The sequence below is a fragment of the Sceloporus occidentalis genome, unplaced genomic scaffold, assembly GCF_023333645.1.
Source record: "Sceloporus occidentalis isolate IW3139 unplaced genomic scaffold, rSceOcc1.0.p SCAF_1, whole genome shotgun sequence".
Lineage (NCBI taxonomy): Eukaryota > Metazoa > Chordata > Lepidosauria > Squamata > Phrynosomatidae > Sceloporus > Sceloporus occidentalis.
The window spans coordinates 15718283-15732698 of record NW_028316981.1 but is presented as its reverse complement, the minus strand read 5'-3'; the positions used below and the strand labels follow the sequence as shown (position 1 = coordinate 15732698).

At 40.8% G+C, this 14416-nt stretch overlaps 1 protein-coding gene across 2 annotated transcripts in view; it reads left to right on the top strand.

Moving 5' to 3' along the window:
- LOC149320928 (histone-lysine N-methyltransferase EHMT2-like) overlaps positions 1-14416 on the top strand; it is a 67352-nt gene that overhangs the window by 2097 nt on the left and 50839 nt on the right. Inside the window, exons 2-6 of one of the 2 annotated variants that reach the window (XM_089502734.1) lie at positions 5614-5680; positions 5829-6068; positions 7601-7899; positions 9831-9903; positions 11149-11249. In XM_089502734.1, coding sequence (XP_089358860.1) covers positions 5614-5680; positions 5829-6068; positions 7601-7899; positions 9831-9903; positions 11149-11249 — 780 coding nt within the window. Of the gene's footprint in view, positions 1-5493; positions 5681-5828; positions 6069-7600; positions 7900-9830; positions 9904-11148; positions 11250-14416 lie in introns of those variants that run through there. The other variant, XM_089502728.1, reaches the window with a different exon arrangement.

Here is a 14416-nt window from a genome sequence, read left to right as displayed (position 1 = left end):
TTGTTGTTAGTCTAGACTCCTTGAATCAGTTGAATTTACCTATGTGTTTTTGTTGTTGAGTGTCTTCAGTCCCGGCTCAGCCATGTAAACCTATTGAAAGATTTAAAAAGTCACTGCTCAGAAATTAAAATAAAAGATCAGGGAGCAATTTAATTTACCCACTTCGTTGGGATTTAATTTCTCAGCCTCAGGAGCAATGGGTTAAATCACTGCTTCAGGGTTTGTTATTTCCAGCAGTGTGCCAGGGTCATATACTATATTGGTGCCCATTGGCTACAACTCTTTCTTTCACTTCGGGAAACTTGCTGCAGTCTGGCAACCAGTGGCTCAGTTCCTCAGGTACATGACGTATTATCCAGAGTTTCAGGGATATATATAGTATATGGGGTGTGTGAGTGTGCTTGTATAATTTTGAGGGGGAAAGGACTTTTCTGTTGCGCAGAAATTAATAGCCAATGTGGCGTAGTGGTTTGAGCTAGGCTAGGACTTTGGAGACCAGGATTTGAATCCAGGTTTGGCCATGTAAGCCCACTGGTGACCTTGGGCAAGTCACACTCTCTTGGCCTCAGAGGATGACAACTGCAAACCCTCTCTGATGAAACTTGCCAAGTTTCCAACCCATGATAAGGTTGCCTTAAGGATGCCATAAGTTGGAATTGACACACAACAGAACAGGTACACAACAAGAACAGAAATTAATAGACGATGACAGTCTCCTTATTAACAAAATAGTTGTTGCTCATAACACAACACATCATGATAGAAGAGAAGCCCATTAAGAGTAACTTCTCATGTACAGTATTTTGGAGTGGACACATTCCCTTCAGTCCTGCCTTGACTGTCATTTTGGGCAGCCATAAATGAGGGTTTGTTATTCTCGATCACTTTTCCCTGATGCAGCAATATTGGACAGTTTTTAGCCCTCCAAAAGCTACATTTTTTGGAGGGTGGTCCTCAAACTTTCTGGAAGCCCCCAGAGGTCTGCATGCAGCTTGTAGACAGTGCAGTTCCCACTCCTAGAATAAACTGTGGTTTATGTTAATTATGATTTGTTGCCCAAAGCATACAAAAACAGCAGACCAAGGAAACCGTGATTTATCTTCTGATTTCTTAGTTAAGGTGGGCATCTGGGGAAAGAAGCTAAGGTTCCCAACCTTTCTAATGCCACGACCCTTTAATACAGTTCCTCATGTTGTGGTGACCCAAACCCATGAAATTATATTCGTTGCTACTTCATAACTAATTAAAATAGGGGTTTTGCAATGGTCTTAGGCGACCCTCATGAAAGGGTCATTCGACCCCCAAAGGGGTCCCGACCCCCAGGTTGGGAACCACTGAGCTAAGGATAACCCATGGTTGTGAGTTCAACAAGCTGTACTTTGAAGACACTCGTAAGCTGTCAAACACTAATGGGTTCATATTGTGGTCTGAGGTTGGTTCCCAAACCATGGATTGTTAAAATGCAGGTTTGCCCATAAGAACAAGCCAGATTTCTGCAAAGCACTATCTTGTTATGAGGTGAGAATATTGTCCCTGTGTGTGAATACAAACAACAGTGAAACAGTTGTTTTGATTCTTCTGAAGTACCTTGAATTGGAATAAAGTTTTTGGTGGGGAAAAATCCTATACATGGGTCGGTGGTGCCAAGCTGTTTGTGTTGTCAGCAACTACAGTTTTGTGCATGGTTGCAATTAATAACAATATTGTTACCACTTGTATTTTCTCTGTTTCATTTTTCTCCTGGCTTGAATAGTACCCCTCCTCCCACGTACACGAAACACACTGTGTATGTTGTATATGTATCTGAAATACTGGGTAATATTCCATACATTCAATGAAATCCGCAAAAGTTAATGAGATTTGTTAATATTCGCGGTATCCCAAGTTTAGTTGATATTTTGAAACACTGCCCCACCTTTTCCCCAGTTTCCTTCCACTCAAGCTGGCTAACAAAATATAAAACAGCACAAGTTAAAAAAAACCCAATACAAAATATAGATACAAAGCTTTAAAAACAATTAAACAATTTTAAGAAGTTAATAACATTATGCATTAAAATATGAAAAAACCTAGTGGTGAGGGACTGTGGGATTTCTACATTTAAAGGGTCTTCAGTGCTGACTTAGGTATAACCACACTGCAAAAACAGAGCAGTTTGACACCACTTTAACCGCCATGCCTGTATCCTACAGAATCCTGGGATTTGTAGTTTGTTGGGGGGTACCAGAGCTCTCTGACAGACCAGGCTGAATACCTCACCAAACTACAAATCCCAGGATTCCACAAGATAGAGTCCTGATAGTTAAAGTGGTGCAAAACTACTTTATTTCTGCAGTGTGGAAACCAAGTTAGAACTTGTCCAAGAAGTAGCTTGTTCTCTGAACAGTTGAAGAAACAGACCTCCCCTGAAAAATGACTAATGTACACTGATGCTAGGAAAAGTTACTTATTTTCAGATTGCAAGCCAACAGCCAATATTGACATCAGGATACAAAGCGTGCTTGTATAATATAGGGGGGGGGGGGGGGGGAATGCGGCCATCTTATGTGCAAAAGCTCTATCCTATGGAGTCCTGGGATTTGTAGTTTCACAAGATCTTTAGCCTTCTTTGCCAACGAGTGCTAGTGCCTCATCAAACTACAAATCCCAGGATAGAGCCATGGCAGTTAAAGGTGAATTCAGACTGCATTATCGTTAAAGCACAGATGCAATCCTAACAGTTCTGTAGTGGTCCCTTGGTATCTGCTGGGGTTATGGATCTCCATGGGTACCAAAATCCATGGATGCTCAAGTCCCATTAAATATAATAGCATAGTAAAATGATGTCCTTTATATAAAATGGCAAAAATCAAGGTTGGCCTTTTGGAATTTATATTTTTTTGAATATTTTCAATCCATGGATAAAAAAGCTGTGGATACAGAGGACTGACTGTAGTCTAAAAAGTATTTTCCTCCCATGCTGTGCCTGTATCTAAAAAGGGAGAGGATGGCTTTGAGAAAGGAAACAGAGCAATTCTATAAGAGAGACTAGTGGGGTTTATATAGGCAACAATAGGCTCACACCTTCTCTACATTAGGGAGAGAGACTTGATTCAGACTCATTTCACCTGGCCACCAGTTAATGTTTCCAAATGGGTCAGAGGATCTCTAGCAGATTGGTGAGAGTTAGAGGAAAAACTTGTGTTGGACAAGAAGAAAATGTTACAGAGGGAGAAGATGTCAAAGGGGTATGAAGTTTATTTTTTGGCAATCTCATACTGGAAAGTATTTCGGGACGGGTATATTTAAAGAGTGGTTTTGAAATTGTGGGTGGTTGCACATCTCAGGTTTATTTAAATAGCTGAGGTCCAAAACACACTGCAGAAATCATCCACTTTGATACTACTTTAACCGCTCTGGCTCAGTACTATAGAATCCTGGGAATTGTAGTTTGTGGTGGCACCAGAGCTCTCTAACAGAGAAAGCTTGATGTGTCCCAAAACTACAGTTCCCAGGATTCTCTAGCGTTGAGTCAGGGCATTTAAAGCAGTCTCAAGATGGATTCTTTCTGCAGTGTGTTTTGGACCCAAGATTCAGGACTGGTTAACATATAGAAAGCAGAGTAGGCTGGTTTAAATCAAATTAGTTTTAAATCAAATGCCTTTTAAGAAAAAAAACACTCCTGTTTTTTTAAAAATGATTATTCATATATATCATTTAAAACTTGCCAGTTGTTATAATTTTTCATGAATACTGTCCCCAATGAAATTTCCCTTCAAATTTCCAGTGCTTCAGACATCGCTCGCACATAGAGTATTTGCTGTGTTTGGCATTCCCTCTTCCTGGAACAACGATAACTGTTTGGATTTAAACATTTTAACTTCTACAGTTTGTTGGCAGTTGTTCATTGTTAGGACAGCTTTTATTTAAGCTACTGCTCCATAATGTCTGATCTGCATTTTACTACTTAAATTTCTGATTTAGTAATATATTTGAGCAATGGACTAGGACTCTCGAAATCAAGGTTCGATTCACCGTCCGGACATGGAAACCCATGCCTTTTTGAAAGTGGGCAAGTCACACACACTCAACCCCCAAAAAACCAGCATTAGGGATTGCCATAAGTCAGAAATGACTTGAAAATACACAAGAGGCCTACACATTAATGAAAATATATATAACATTAAATTATATTATATTAATATAATAAGCACAGCATGAGGTTTAAAACCAAAACAAAAACCCTTTTTCCCCATCCTTGTAAAAAGACATCCCTTACCTTTTCTAAAGTTGGTTATTGTTCACTTGGATATATTGGCCATATTGACTTAATAAATTTGATCCTACATTTGGGGTGCTGTTGTTGTTTGATGGTAGATGGAGCTTCTAGGTTTTTTTACACGCTCGCTTTTTTCTAGCCAAAGACAAATGTAAATTCTCCAACTATTCCATGTTAAAATCTCAAAAGCTCAAGGTAGGCTGGGAAGTCTTCCTTGACCGCCATATATGTGGCTTTGAGGATTTCAGCAAGCATTGCTTTTGAACATAATCTTTTGAACAAGGGCTAAGAACTTGCATTCCTAAACACAGATGTTATTGTACAGCCGTTCTATGGCAACCACTATCCCTTGCAAGATTTGTTCCGAAGGGGCTTGCAATTGTCTTCCTCTGAGGCTGAGAGAGTGGGACGTGCCCAGAGTCACCCAGTGGGTTTCCATGACTGAGTGAGGATTTGAACTCTGCTCTCCCACTCAGACCATGACACAGCACTGGGCTCTGAAAACGGTATAACTGGAAAAAGTCAGCACCCACTTCAGTTACAGTATCCCAGACAAGTACACAATCTCTGAAACATTGTATGTACTTGGCCCTCCGTATCTAAAGACTCAACCACCCACGGCTTGAAAATATTTTTAAAATATACAAATTCCAAAAGGCTAACCTTGATTTACCATTTTATATAAGGGACACCATTTTAATATGGCCTTGCATTTAATAGGACTTGAGCATCCACAGATTTTGGCTTCCACAGTGGGTCCTGGTTCCAAACCCTAGTGGATACCAATGTCCCGTTGTATATTCATGCAATAATAAAATCTCATGAATTCAGTGGGATTTGCCAGTAAATAAGCAGGCAGTCAAGATGGCAGATTGGATTAGAGAACATAAATACTGCTAGGGAAAAAAAATCCAGATATTTTATAGTTGTATATTGTATTTAAATGTAAACCATAGATTAAAATTTCAAGAAAGCAACATAATTACATATCCTTGATAACAGCTCCTTCCCCCTTGTCTCTTTACTAACACACAGTGCAATTCAAGATTCTGTTTCTTTATTTAAAATACTTTTATGTCCTTCAGCAGAATTTTCCAGGACAGTTTACAAAGTCATAAACAAAATAGGAGAACTGGTTGGTCCTCCAGGTGTTTCTGGACTTCAACTACCAGAAGCTCCGGTTAGCTTGGCCAACTGTCAGGAATTCCAGGAACTGAAGTCCAAAATACCTGGAAGACCAATGGCTGGGGTGTCTTCTGTAACTATAAAGTAGCCCACTGATGTTATCCTCTCCAAAACATAAACAAAGGACATGCACAGGTCTACTTAGCAATCTCCTTGCTTCTGTTCCTCAGAGTGAGGCTCTTCGAGGGATATCAGGAGCAGCAGCATCACTGGTGGAAGTGGAACCAGATGAAACAGGTGGGTTGTAATGGAAATTTGGGATTGGAAATGGGGCAGGTTCTCCTTCTTGCCTGTCATCAGGCCTAGATTTGAAACCTGATCGCAGGGTAACTCACAATATCAACAGTGACTGTGTACGTGTGTGTCTCTCTCTCTCTTTATTTAGATGCTGCACCATCCAGAGATGGCCCCGATCCTTCTTCAGAATCCTTGTCTCCCCGGAAGACCAAAAGCAGTTTGGGGGGAGTGGGAGAGAGCCTGCTGGCCTCCAGCAGAAATAGTGAGGATGGAGCACGGACACAGATGACAGCGGGTGGTAAAGAAGCAGGAGGCATGTCACCTGAAGCAGGAGGAATTTCAGCCGGCTCAAATACCAGCCCAAGCCTAGGGAATAAAGGTCTGCCAGGTGAGAGGGAAAGATAGCAGATTCTGGATTTGCATCAATGAGAGGGTTCCAATGCTGTGGAGTGTCCCCCCCACCCCATTATGAAGTCTCCTATACTTGCTTTATGATACAGGTTGAGTATCCGTTATCCAGAAATCCAAAATCTGAAGCTACCACAAATTATCCACATGGGTTGCTGAGATAGAGACACCTTTATTTTCTGATGGTGTACACAGACTTGGTTTCATGTACAGAGTATTAAAAATAATGAATATAAAATTACCTTCAGGCTCTGTGTATAAAGTGCATATGAAACAAATGAATTTCACATTTAGATTTGAGTCCCATTCCCAAGATATCTAATTATATATATTCAAATATTTTTTTAAAAACCCACAAAAAAATTGAAATCCAGGCACAGGTGACCACTTAAAGAACTACAGTTAAGGTAACCTGTCCTTTTACTCCCATACATAAGGGGCACTCAATCTGTATTCTGTGATTTCTAATTGTTTGATGACACACTGTTTTGTATTGTATATTGTTTTACTTTTATTTTAGACAATTACTATTATTTATTAATGTGAATTTAGTACATCAGAATAATTTTGGGGTGTGAATACCCTGATTCATGCAAGAGGCAGCGAACAAAACTTTATAAGCCCCCAGGTATGAAGTCCAGTAACCCTCTTAGTTTAAAAATCCAGGTTTCTGTAGTAAAATTCAGAAAACCTTCATTCAGCAACTAGAGATGCACACCAGAGATGGTGGTGTCAGAACTAAACAGCAAGCATTAGCAAAGCATAATTAAAGCCCAGTTTCAAATCTTTGGCAGGCTACCTTCTCATTTGTTACAGAAGCCAAACATACTCTGCCCTCCCTATTCCCATGAGGTCAACATTCTGCCTGTGTTCCCTCAAGACAAGCTCAACTCCCTTCTTTCTGCTTGTTCACTCCAAAAGAATGTGATCAACAATCTCTAGCCATAAACACCCCACTGTATGTCCCATCATTTCCACTCAGTATTGTAAAACAAATAAACACTATCATTGAACAAAAGCAGCTATTCCCTTCTAGGGGCTTGTCTACATTTGCCAGAATGCTTGGCTGTCCCCAAAGTATTCTGCCCCTGAATTCCACCTAGATCTCCCCCTTACCGGCTGCAGCAAAACACATCGAAGATGGGTGACTGTCTTGCCGTGTAGTCTGTGCAAGGCGATTAGTGTCACTTCTGCAATTGCAAGTTGCGCTGAGTTCAGAATGATGCACAAAGAGCAGCTCAGCAGGGACACTCAAAGCAACCACATGGGAAGGCAGTTGCCCATCATAGTTGTGTTTTGTTCTGGGCTTTCTGGCAAACCTGGAGCAAAAGGTAAGTCTTTAACACGAGACAAGAGGTTCAGTTTTGGACTTCAACTCCAGAAACACTAACCAGCATGGGCAATGATGATGGAATCTGAAGTCCAAAACACCTGAAAGGACCACTGTTCCTCATTATGAAGAGTGAAGATGTAGTTGGTTTTTTTTCTGTTCTCCCCCCCCCCCTACTTCAGGCCATGCTGCCAAGACTTTCCCTTCATCTCCTAGCAAAGCAGCTGGACCCAGCCGGGCAAAGATGTCCCTCACCGGAACCAGCAAGTCCCCGACATCTATCCAGAGTTTGGCTATGCGCCTGCTGAGTATGCCTGGGTCACGGCTGCCTGGGGATACTGGGACTCCTGCACCAGAAGCACCTGCTCCAGCTCCAACACCAGCCCCAGCTCCTGCTCAGCCTCCATCCCCAACTGCTGAAGAGCCCAAGCCCAAGGTTCACCGGGCTCGGAAAACCATGTCAAAGCCCAACAGTGTGCAGGTAGATTTGTAAATGTAGTCTCTAGCTTGGTGACTTTCATTTGAATAGTTCAAAATGTTTCCATATTTTAGAATGTGCCACACAGGCAAATATTTTGTTTAAGAATCAGAGGAAGCTGCTTTATGAAGGCACAGTCTAGAAAAGCTAATTTTTTGAATCACAGCCCTCAGAGTTTCACAGCTAGCAACCATGCTGACAATAGGATTCTGGGATTGTACTCTCTGACTAAGAGCACATCTATGCTGTAGAAAGTTTGACAACACTGACCACTTGCCATGACACCATCCTTCAGAATCCTGGGGTTTGTCATTTTCTGAGGCAAAAAGACTTTATAAAATACAAATCCCATGATTCCATAGGTTGGAGCTACAGCACTTAAAGTGGTGTCATTTGGACCCATTTACACTGTAATGCAGTTTGACACCCTTTGGGTCTATTTAGTCCAAAATACCTGGAAGGCACCAGCTTAAGGAATGCTGTTATTGTACATATTATGAAAATTGAAACTCTTGACAACCAAACGGACAGCTCTGGAAAGTTCTTGTCAACTTATGGCAACATCCTATTAGTGGTATATATGTGCATAAATGTGACTTACATGCCTGCATATCCCTTTTGGATTGAGATGTCAGGGCTATTCTCTAGCCCTTGACAATCTGTTCAAAAGCCTCCCTTCACAGCTATCAAACCTTGGCAGGGCTGCTACTGCTTACTGATGGAGAGAGAAGGAAGGCAATTCATGTGGTGACAAGGTGGCTGCTCTGGGCTTTGAGGGGTCAGAAAAGGGGGATGAACTCCCATCTGTGAGTGAGCCCTCATTTCTTTCCCCCTCTAAGCTGAGACCAGCTGCTCTTTCATCATCTGAATGCCACACTTGCTCTATTCCTGACTGGTAAGCAGCACTTGGGGCCCATCCTGAGGACTGTCAGTTGCTGGAGGGGCGGGAGGGCACAGAACTGTACAGGCACAGCATTATGCTTCATTGGATTGGTGTTGGTTCTTGGCCTTTATCTTTAAGCAAGAAGGCTGACTTGGATGTCCTTACAGCAAAGAACAAACACTCATTCTAAATTTCATGGTTGTTCCTCTTCTACCCTGCTGTGGAAATCTGTTGCACAAAAAATATGTGGTTTGTATGACAAAACGTCTGCATGACAAAAATCTCCGGTCCTAACCCTGGTTAATATAAAGGTTCTGTTTAATTGTCATGCCTGTGTATCTTCCATGTCAGAATAAATAAATACTGTGCAAGCTTGCTGTAGAAAAGTTTGCATTATATCAAGGGTAACTTATGGTTACTGATTGCTTTCCAAACCTGTTTCAAGGTGATGGTTTTAACTTTTAAGTCTATGGTAAGGGACTGTTTAACTTGCAAGGGGCCTGTCTGGAGATTAAAATAGATGGAAACCATGAAGCCCTCCGGAGTTCTAAGACTGAAAATTCCAGCACTCCTCACCTTTGGCTGTGCTGGCTAGGGATAATGGGTCTTGCAGTTTAATACCTGGAGAGCTGCATGATTTCTACCCATGTGATAGATGTTCAGGAGAGGCCCTCTTGGGACAACCATTACTTACAAAGAGCCAGGTGATAGACAGGTATGAAATGCACTCCACCAAGGTGTGATCAGTTTCCACCCATCATTTTTAGGAAGAATAGAAAGATACATTAAACTGACCTTTTAAACTGTTTTGGCATATATGTGTTTGATAATTGTTCCAGTTGTTTTTAATGACTGAATTGTTTTAATTTGTTTTCAGTTTGTTAGTGGCCTTGAGTGCTATTTATTTTAGAGGAACAGTGGGGTTTAAAAAAAATGTTTAAAGTAACATTTTTAAAATCAGTTTACCTCAAGCAATGGGCTTATAACCAAAAAGAAACCAGGGCCTAACCTTAGATAAAACTGTCCTTTTAAAAAAAAAATCTTCCCCAAGGTTCCTGAAAAGCGAGTCTCTGAGATGCTACATTTCCGCGTTCCAGATGACCTGAGGAGCATTGAAGAACCAGGTATGGCATAGCTGGAGATTTGAGAAGTTAGGACTTCTGGGAATCAGAATAGCACATTGAGAATCACATTCTCTTCTTCACTATTTGGATTGCCCTGGGGCTGCCTCTGAACAGTTTTCAGAAACTTCAGCTGGTCCAAAGAATTGCAGTCAGATTGTAAACCCAGGCTGGATCCAGGAAGTCAAGTTCCTTGTTAAAATATTGCCACTGTTTGCCAATTTCTGAGCACAAATCAAAATGTGAAGTCGAAGGCTTTCACAGCTGGCATCCATAGTTTTTTATGGGTTTTTGGGCTGTGTGGCCATGTTCTAGAAGAGTTTATTCCTGATGTTTCTCCCGCAGCTGTGGCTGGCATCTTCAGAGAATGCTGGCATGCAAGAGAGTGGGGTATATATACAGTTGGTTGAGAGGAAGCGATTTGCATGTTAATCTGTGTATTGTTCTGTTGTTGAATGAGACCCCTGAGACCTTGCATCCAGCAACAGAACAATACACAGATTAACATGCAAATCGCTTCCTCTCAACCAACTGTATATATACCAATTCTCTTGTGTGCCAGCATTCTCTGAAGATGCCAGCCACAGCTGCTGACGAAATGTCAGGAATGTACTCTTCTAGACCACGGCCTCATAGCCTGAAAAACCCACAAAAAACTACAAATCAAAATGCTGGTTATGATCTGAGAAGACCTGTACGGCTGAGGTCCAAGTTTTCTGAAAGACTGTGTCTCCCAATATGAGCCTGCTTGTGTTTTCAGACCTGCTTGTGTTTTCAGGGTAGGCCCTTCTCTCTGTCCCACCACCCTCCCAGGTAGATCTAGTGGGCACACAAGAGAAGACCTTCCCAGTGTCTGCTCCCTTGCTTTGGAGCTCCCTTCGGTGAGCCATTAGAATGGCACCCTCCTTGCTATCCTGCTATAAGCAGACAAAGAGCATATTTGTTTTGACAGGGCTTTGAAGGCTGATGGTTCAGGGATAAACAACCTTTCATGTGCTGTGCTGTTTATATTTGGGTTTTTTAATGGTTTGTTTTTGTTGCTATTTGTGCTTATCGTACACCACACTGGCACTGTTTGTTTTTATATGCTTTTTAATTTTTATTGATCAAAATTATAGTTTTATTTCATGCATGATGAATTTTTTTAACTGTTTCTGTTTTAACATAGTAAAGCTGCCTCAAGTTCTAGGTTGGGGAAAAAGTGGGAAATAAATCAGTCTTCTCTCCTTTTTCCCTATCCACCTGAAGAAGAACCTGCTAAGCGGAGGAAGTATGATTATATGACTGAAGCAATGCACAAGAGGATGCCTCTCTCACTCCAGCGGTCGAGTCCCAGAGCTACAACTGAGGTAGGTGTCCTTTCTTGTCTTCAAATTTAGGAAGGAAAATCTTTCCGAGACTCCTGAAAGCATCACATAAGTTTTAAAATTGTATTTTGTTTTTAAGGTGTTGTGCACCACCTTAGGTCTCATATGAGGAGAAAGGTGGGAGAGATGGATGGATAGATAGATAGATAGATAGATAGATAGATAGATAGATAAGCATCAGTTTAGATAGATGTTTCATACAAATAGAATCACTGATTCTGACAGCAGAAAAGGGCATTTTGTTTTTTCTTATGTGATGCACAGATGTTTTGTATCTGTGGGATTTTTTATCTTTCCACAGCAGTCCCTTGTTGTTGGCCATGTTGGATATTGTTGATAGGCATTATAAGCCAAAGCATTTAGAGTAAGGGTAGGAATCATATGGCCCTCCAGATATTGTGGGACTGCAAGACCCAGCAGACCTAGCCAGCATAGCCCATGGTGAGGAGTGGTAGGAGAAGTTCAAAAATGTCTGTAGGGCCAGGTGATGCCCATCCATGATCTGACAACCCAGAAGTTCCCTAGCCCTGGGTTAAATGCTGTGCAGATGTGCCAGAGCAAGCATCATCTTAGAAAAGATATTCCTTCTCATGCAAAACAGAAAGGAAGAAGGGAATGCCTCTTCTAAGATATTTATTTATTTGTATCCTATCCTAGATCTGAAGATTTTAGGGTGGATTACAATACAGTCACTTTAAAACAATAAAGAATTAGAATTATTTTCAAAGATTAAAACATATGAAATAGTTTATCAGTTAAAAACCAGACAATTTGGCTAAATAAATTTAAGTAGTGCAACCATAGCAATTGCACAGTTTGGGTAAAATCAATTTGTTGTTGTTGTGTTCCTTCAGGTCGTTTCCAACTTACGATGACTCTAAGGCAAATCTGCACTGCAGAATTAATGCAGTTTGGCCATGTTTTAACTGCCATGGTTCAATTCTATGGAATTCCAGAATTTATTGTTTTGTGAGACATATATCTTTTTCTGTCAGAACTCTGGGGCCACAACAAACTACAAATCCCATGATTCCATAGGATGGAACCATGACACTTAAAGCAGTGTCAAACTGCATTAATTCTACGGTGTGGCAGCAATCAGAGAGGAGGACCCCTCCAACAAATGTCACTTCTCAGGCAGACATATAGAGGAATAACCTGCTATATGCAGTGATGTGGTATTTTTGAGGATAAATTACATATTCTTTAAAACTTTATCTGATTTTTAATTGATCAAAAGGGGTTTTATTGATTCATTTTCTTGGTCTTTACTAACCTGTCCCCAAATATTGTTGGATTACAACTCCCTTCATCCATATATTTGCCATGCTAGGGGGAGGGGAGGAATTGTAGTCTCAACAAACATAATTGGAAAAGTTGAGAAATGCTAATTTAACAAATTAAAAATTGCAGCCATCATTAGTTCTGTAAAATAATCACTTCACAATGGCCAGCAAGCCTATAAACCTGTTGTTGTTGTTGTTGTTTTATTTCTGTCTCACTTTCCTCCCAAGACTGGGACGGGATGCGAGTTTCTTGTCCCAGCCTAGCCCACCTCTATATGCACATGTTCAGGTTTGTAGGCTCAGATATAACAGTGTTCCCACATACTCCAGAATATCATGAGAAGTGGGTGAGGTTGAAAGTAGAGATGCAAAGGTCCAGGAGAAAAAGAACTGAAAAATCAAGCGGGGTGGAGGAGGGGGGATTTTTAAAAGCCTTCAATTAAGAAAAATGGAATGAAATTAGAAAATGGAAGATTTTCCTTTGGAACAATGAATGAAATATTTATAGCAAGGTATTCATTTGTATATTTATCCCACCTACTAAATAATGTGCAACAGTAACCAGTTATATCACACTATGTACAATATCTCACATCATTGCAACTCCTAGTCTTGGTTTCTTTTTCTCAGTTCTTTTCATTGAAGTAAGTACTTTATGTTTGCTTGGCACTATGGAGAACTAGACGAAACAAAATAACTTTCTCTTTTACTAGTGTTGATGGTTTCTTCTGTTTTTATTGTTTTTTGCCTGCTCTGTAACAAAAAAAAGAAAGAAAGAAAATCAGTTGATTAATGTCAATTTATAATGAAATTCTGTGTTTTTAGCATAACAAGCATGATAACATCATGCTAGACAAAATTATACATAACACATTTTTACATTTCAACCTGTAAAGGATGCTAATACAGCATTTTATTTCTTTTTCAAAAAATTCAATTATTTTTTGGAAAAAAACTTGTTTTTTCTTTCATGCTTTCAGACTTCCTGGAAATTTTAATCTCTAGCTAGAACAAGCACATATATATCCCTGTGTGAACAGTACAGGGGTGTACAACTGTCAGGGCTTAGGCGGCCACATGGGTGCCTCGGGAATTATTGAGGGCTGTACCCTCAACCATTAAAAAAAATTCATGTGAGGGGGTTGCCTGATTTTTAGTTCTCTTTGGGCCATATTAGAAATGCTAGAATATTTTGATAAGCATATATTTTGATACACAGTGGACCCTCAGTTTCCATGGGGGTTTGGTTCAAGGACCTTGCGCAGACAGCAAAAAACATGGATGATCAAGTCCCTATTAATAATAGGGCAAAGGGCAGCAGTAGAAGTGATGGTAAGCTCTGGCTGCCAGGCATGCGTTCTCTGGGTTTCTCTGCCTCTAGGGAGCATGCCTGATGTTTGTTTCTGCCATTGTCTCTGTAACCTCGCATCTCTCTGTAGCCTCTATAGCTTCACCAATACAGTACTAGCTTCCCCTGCCTTTTGACATCTCACTATCCAATTACGTGCTTTTTCCATGCTTGCACATTACAGACAAGTTCCATTAAGTTCCACTTTTCATAGAATCATAGAATCGTAGAGTTGGAAGAGACCACTAGGGCCATCCAGTCCAACCCCCTGCCATGCAGGAAATCCAAATCAAAGCATCCCTGACAGATGGCCATCCAGCCTCTGTTTAAAGACCTCCAAGGAAGGAGACTCTATCACCTTCTGAGGAAGTGCATTCCACTGTCGAACAGCTCTTACTGTCAGGAAGTTCCTCCTAATGTTCAGGTGGAATCTCTTTTCCTGTAGCTTGCATCCATTGTTCCGGGTCCTGTTCTCTGGAGCAGCAGAAAACAAGCTTGCTCCCTCCTCAATATGA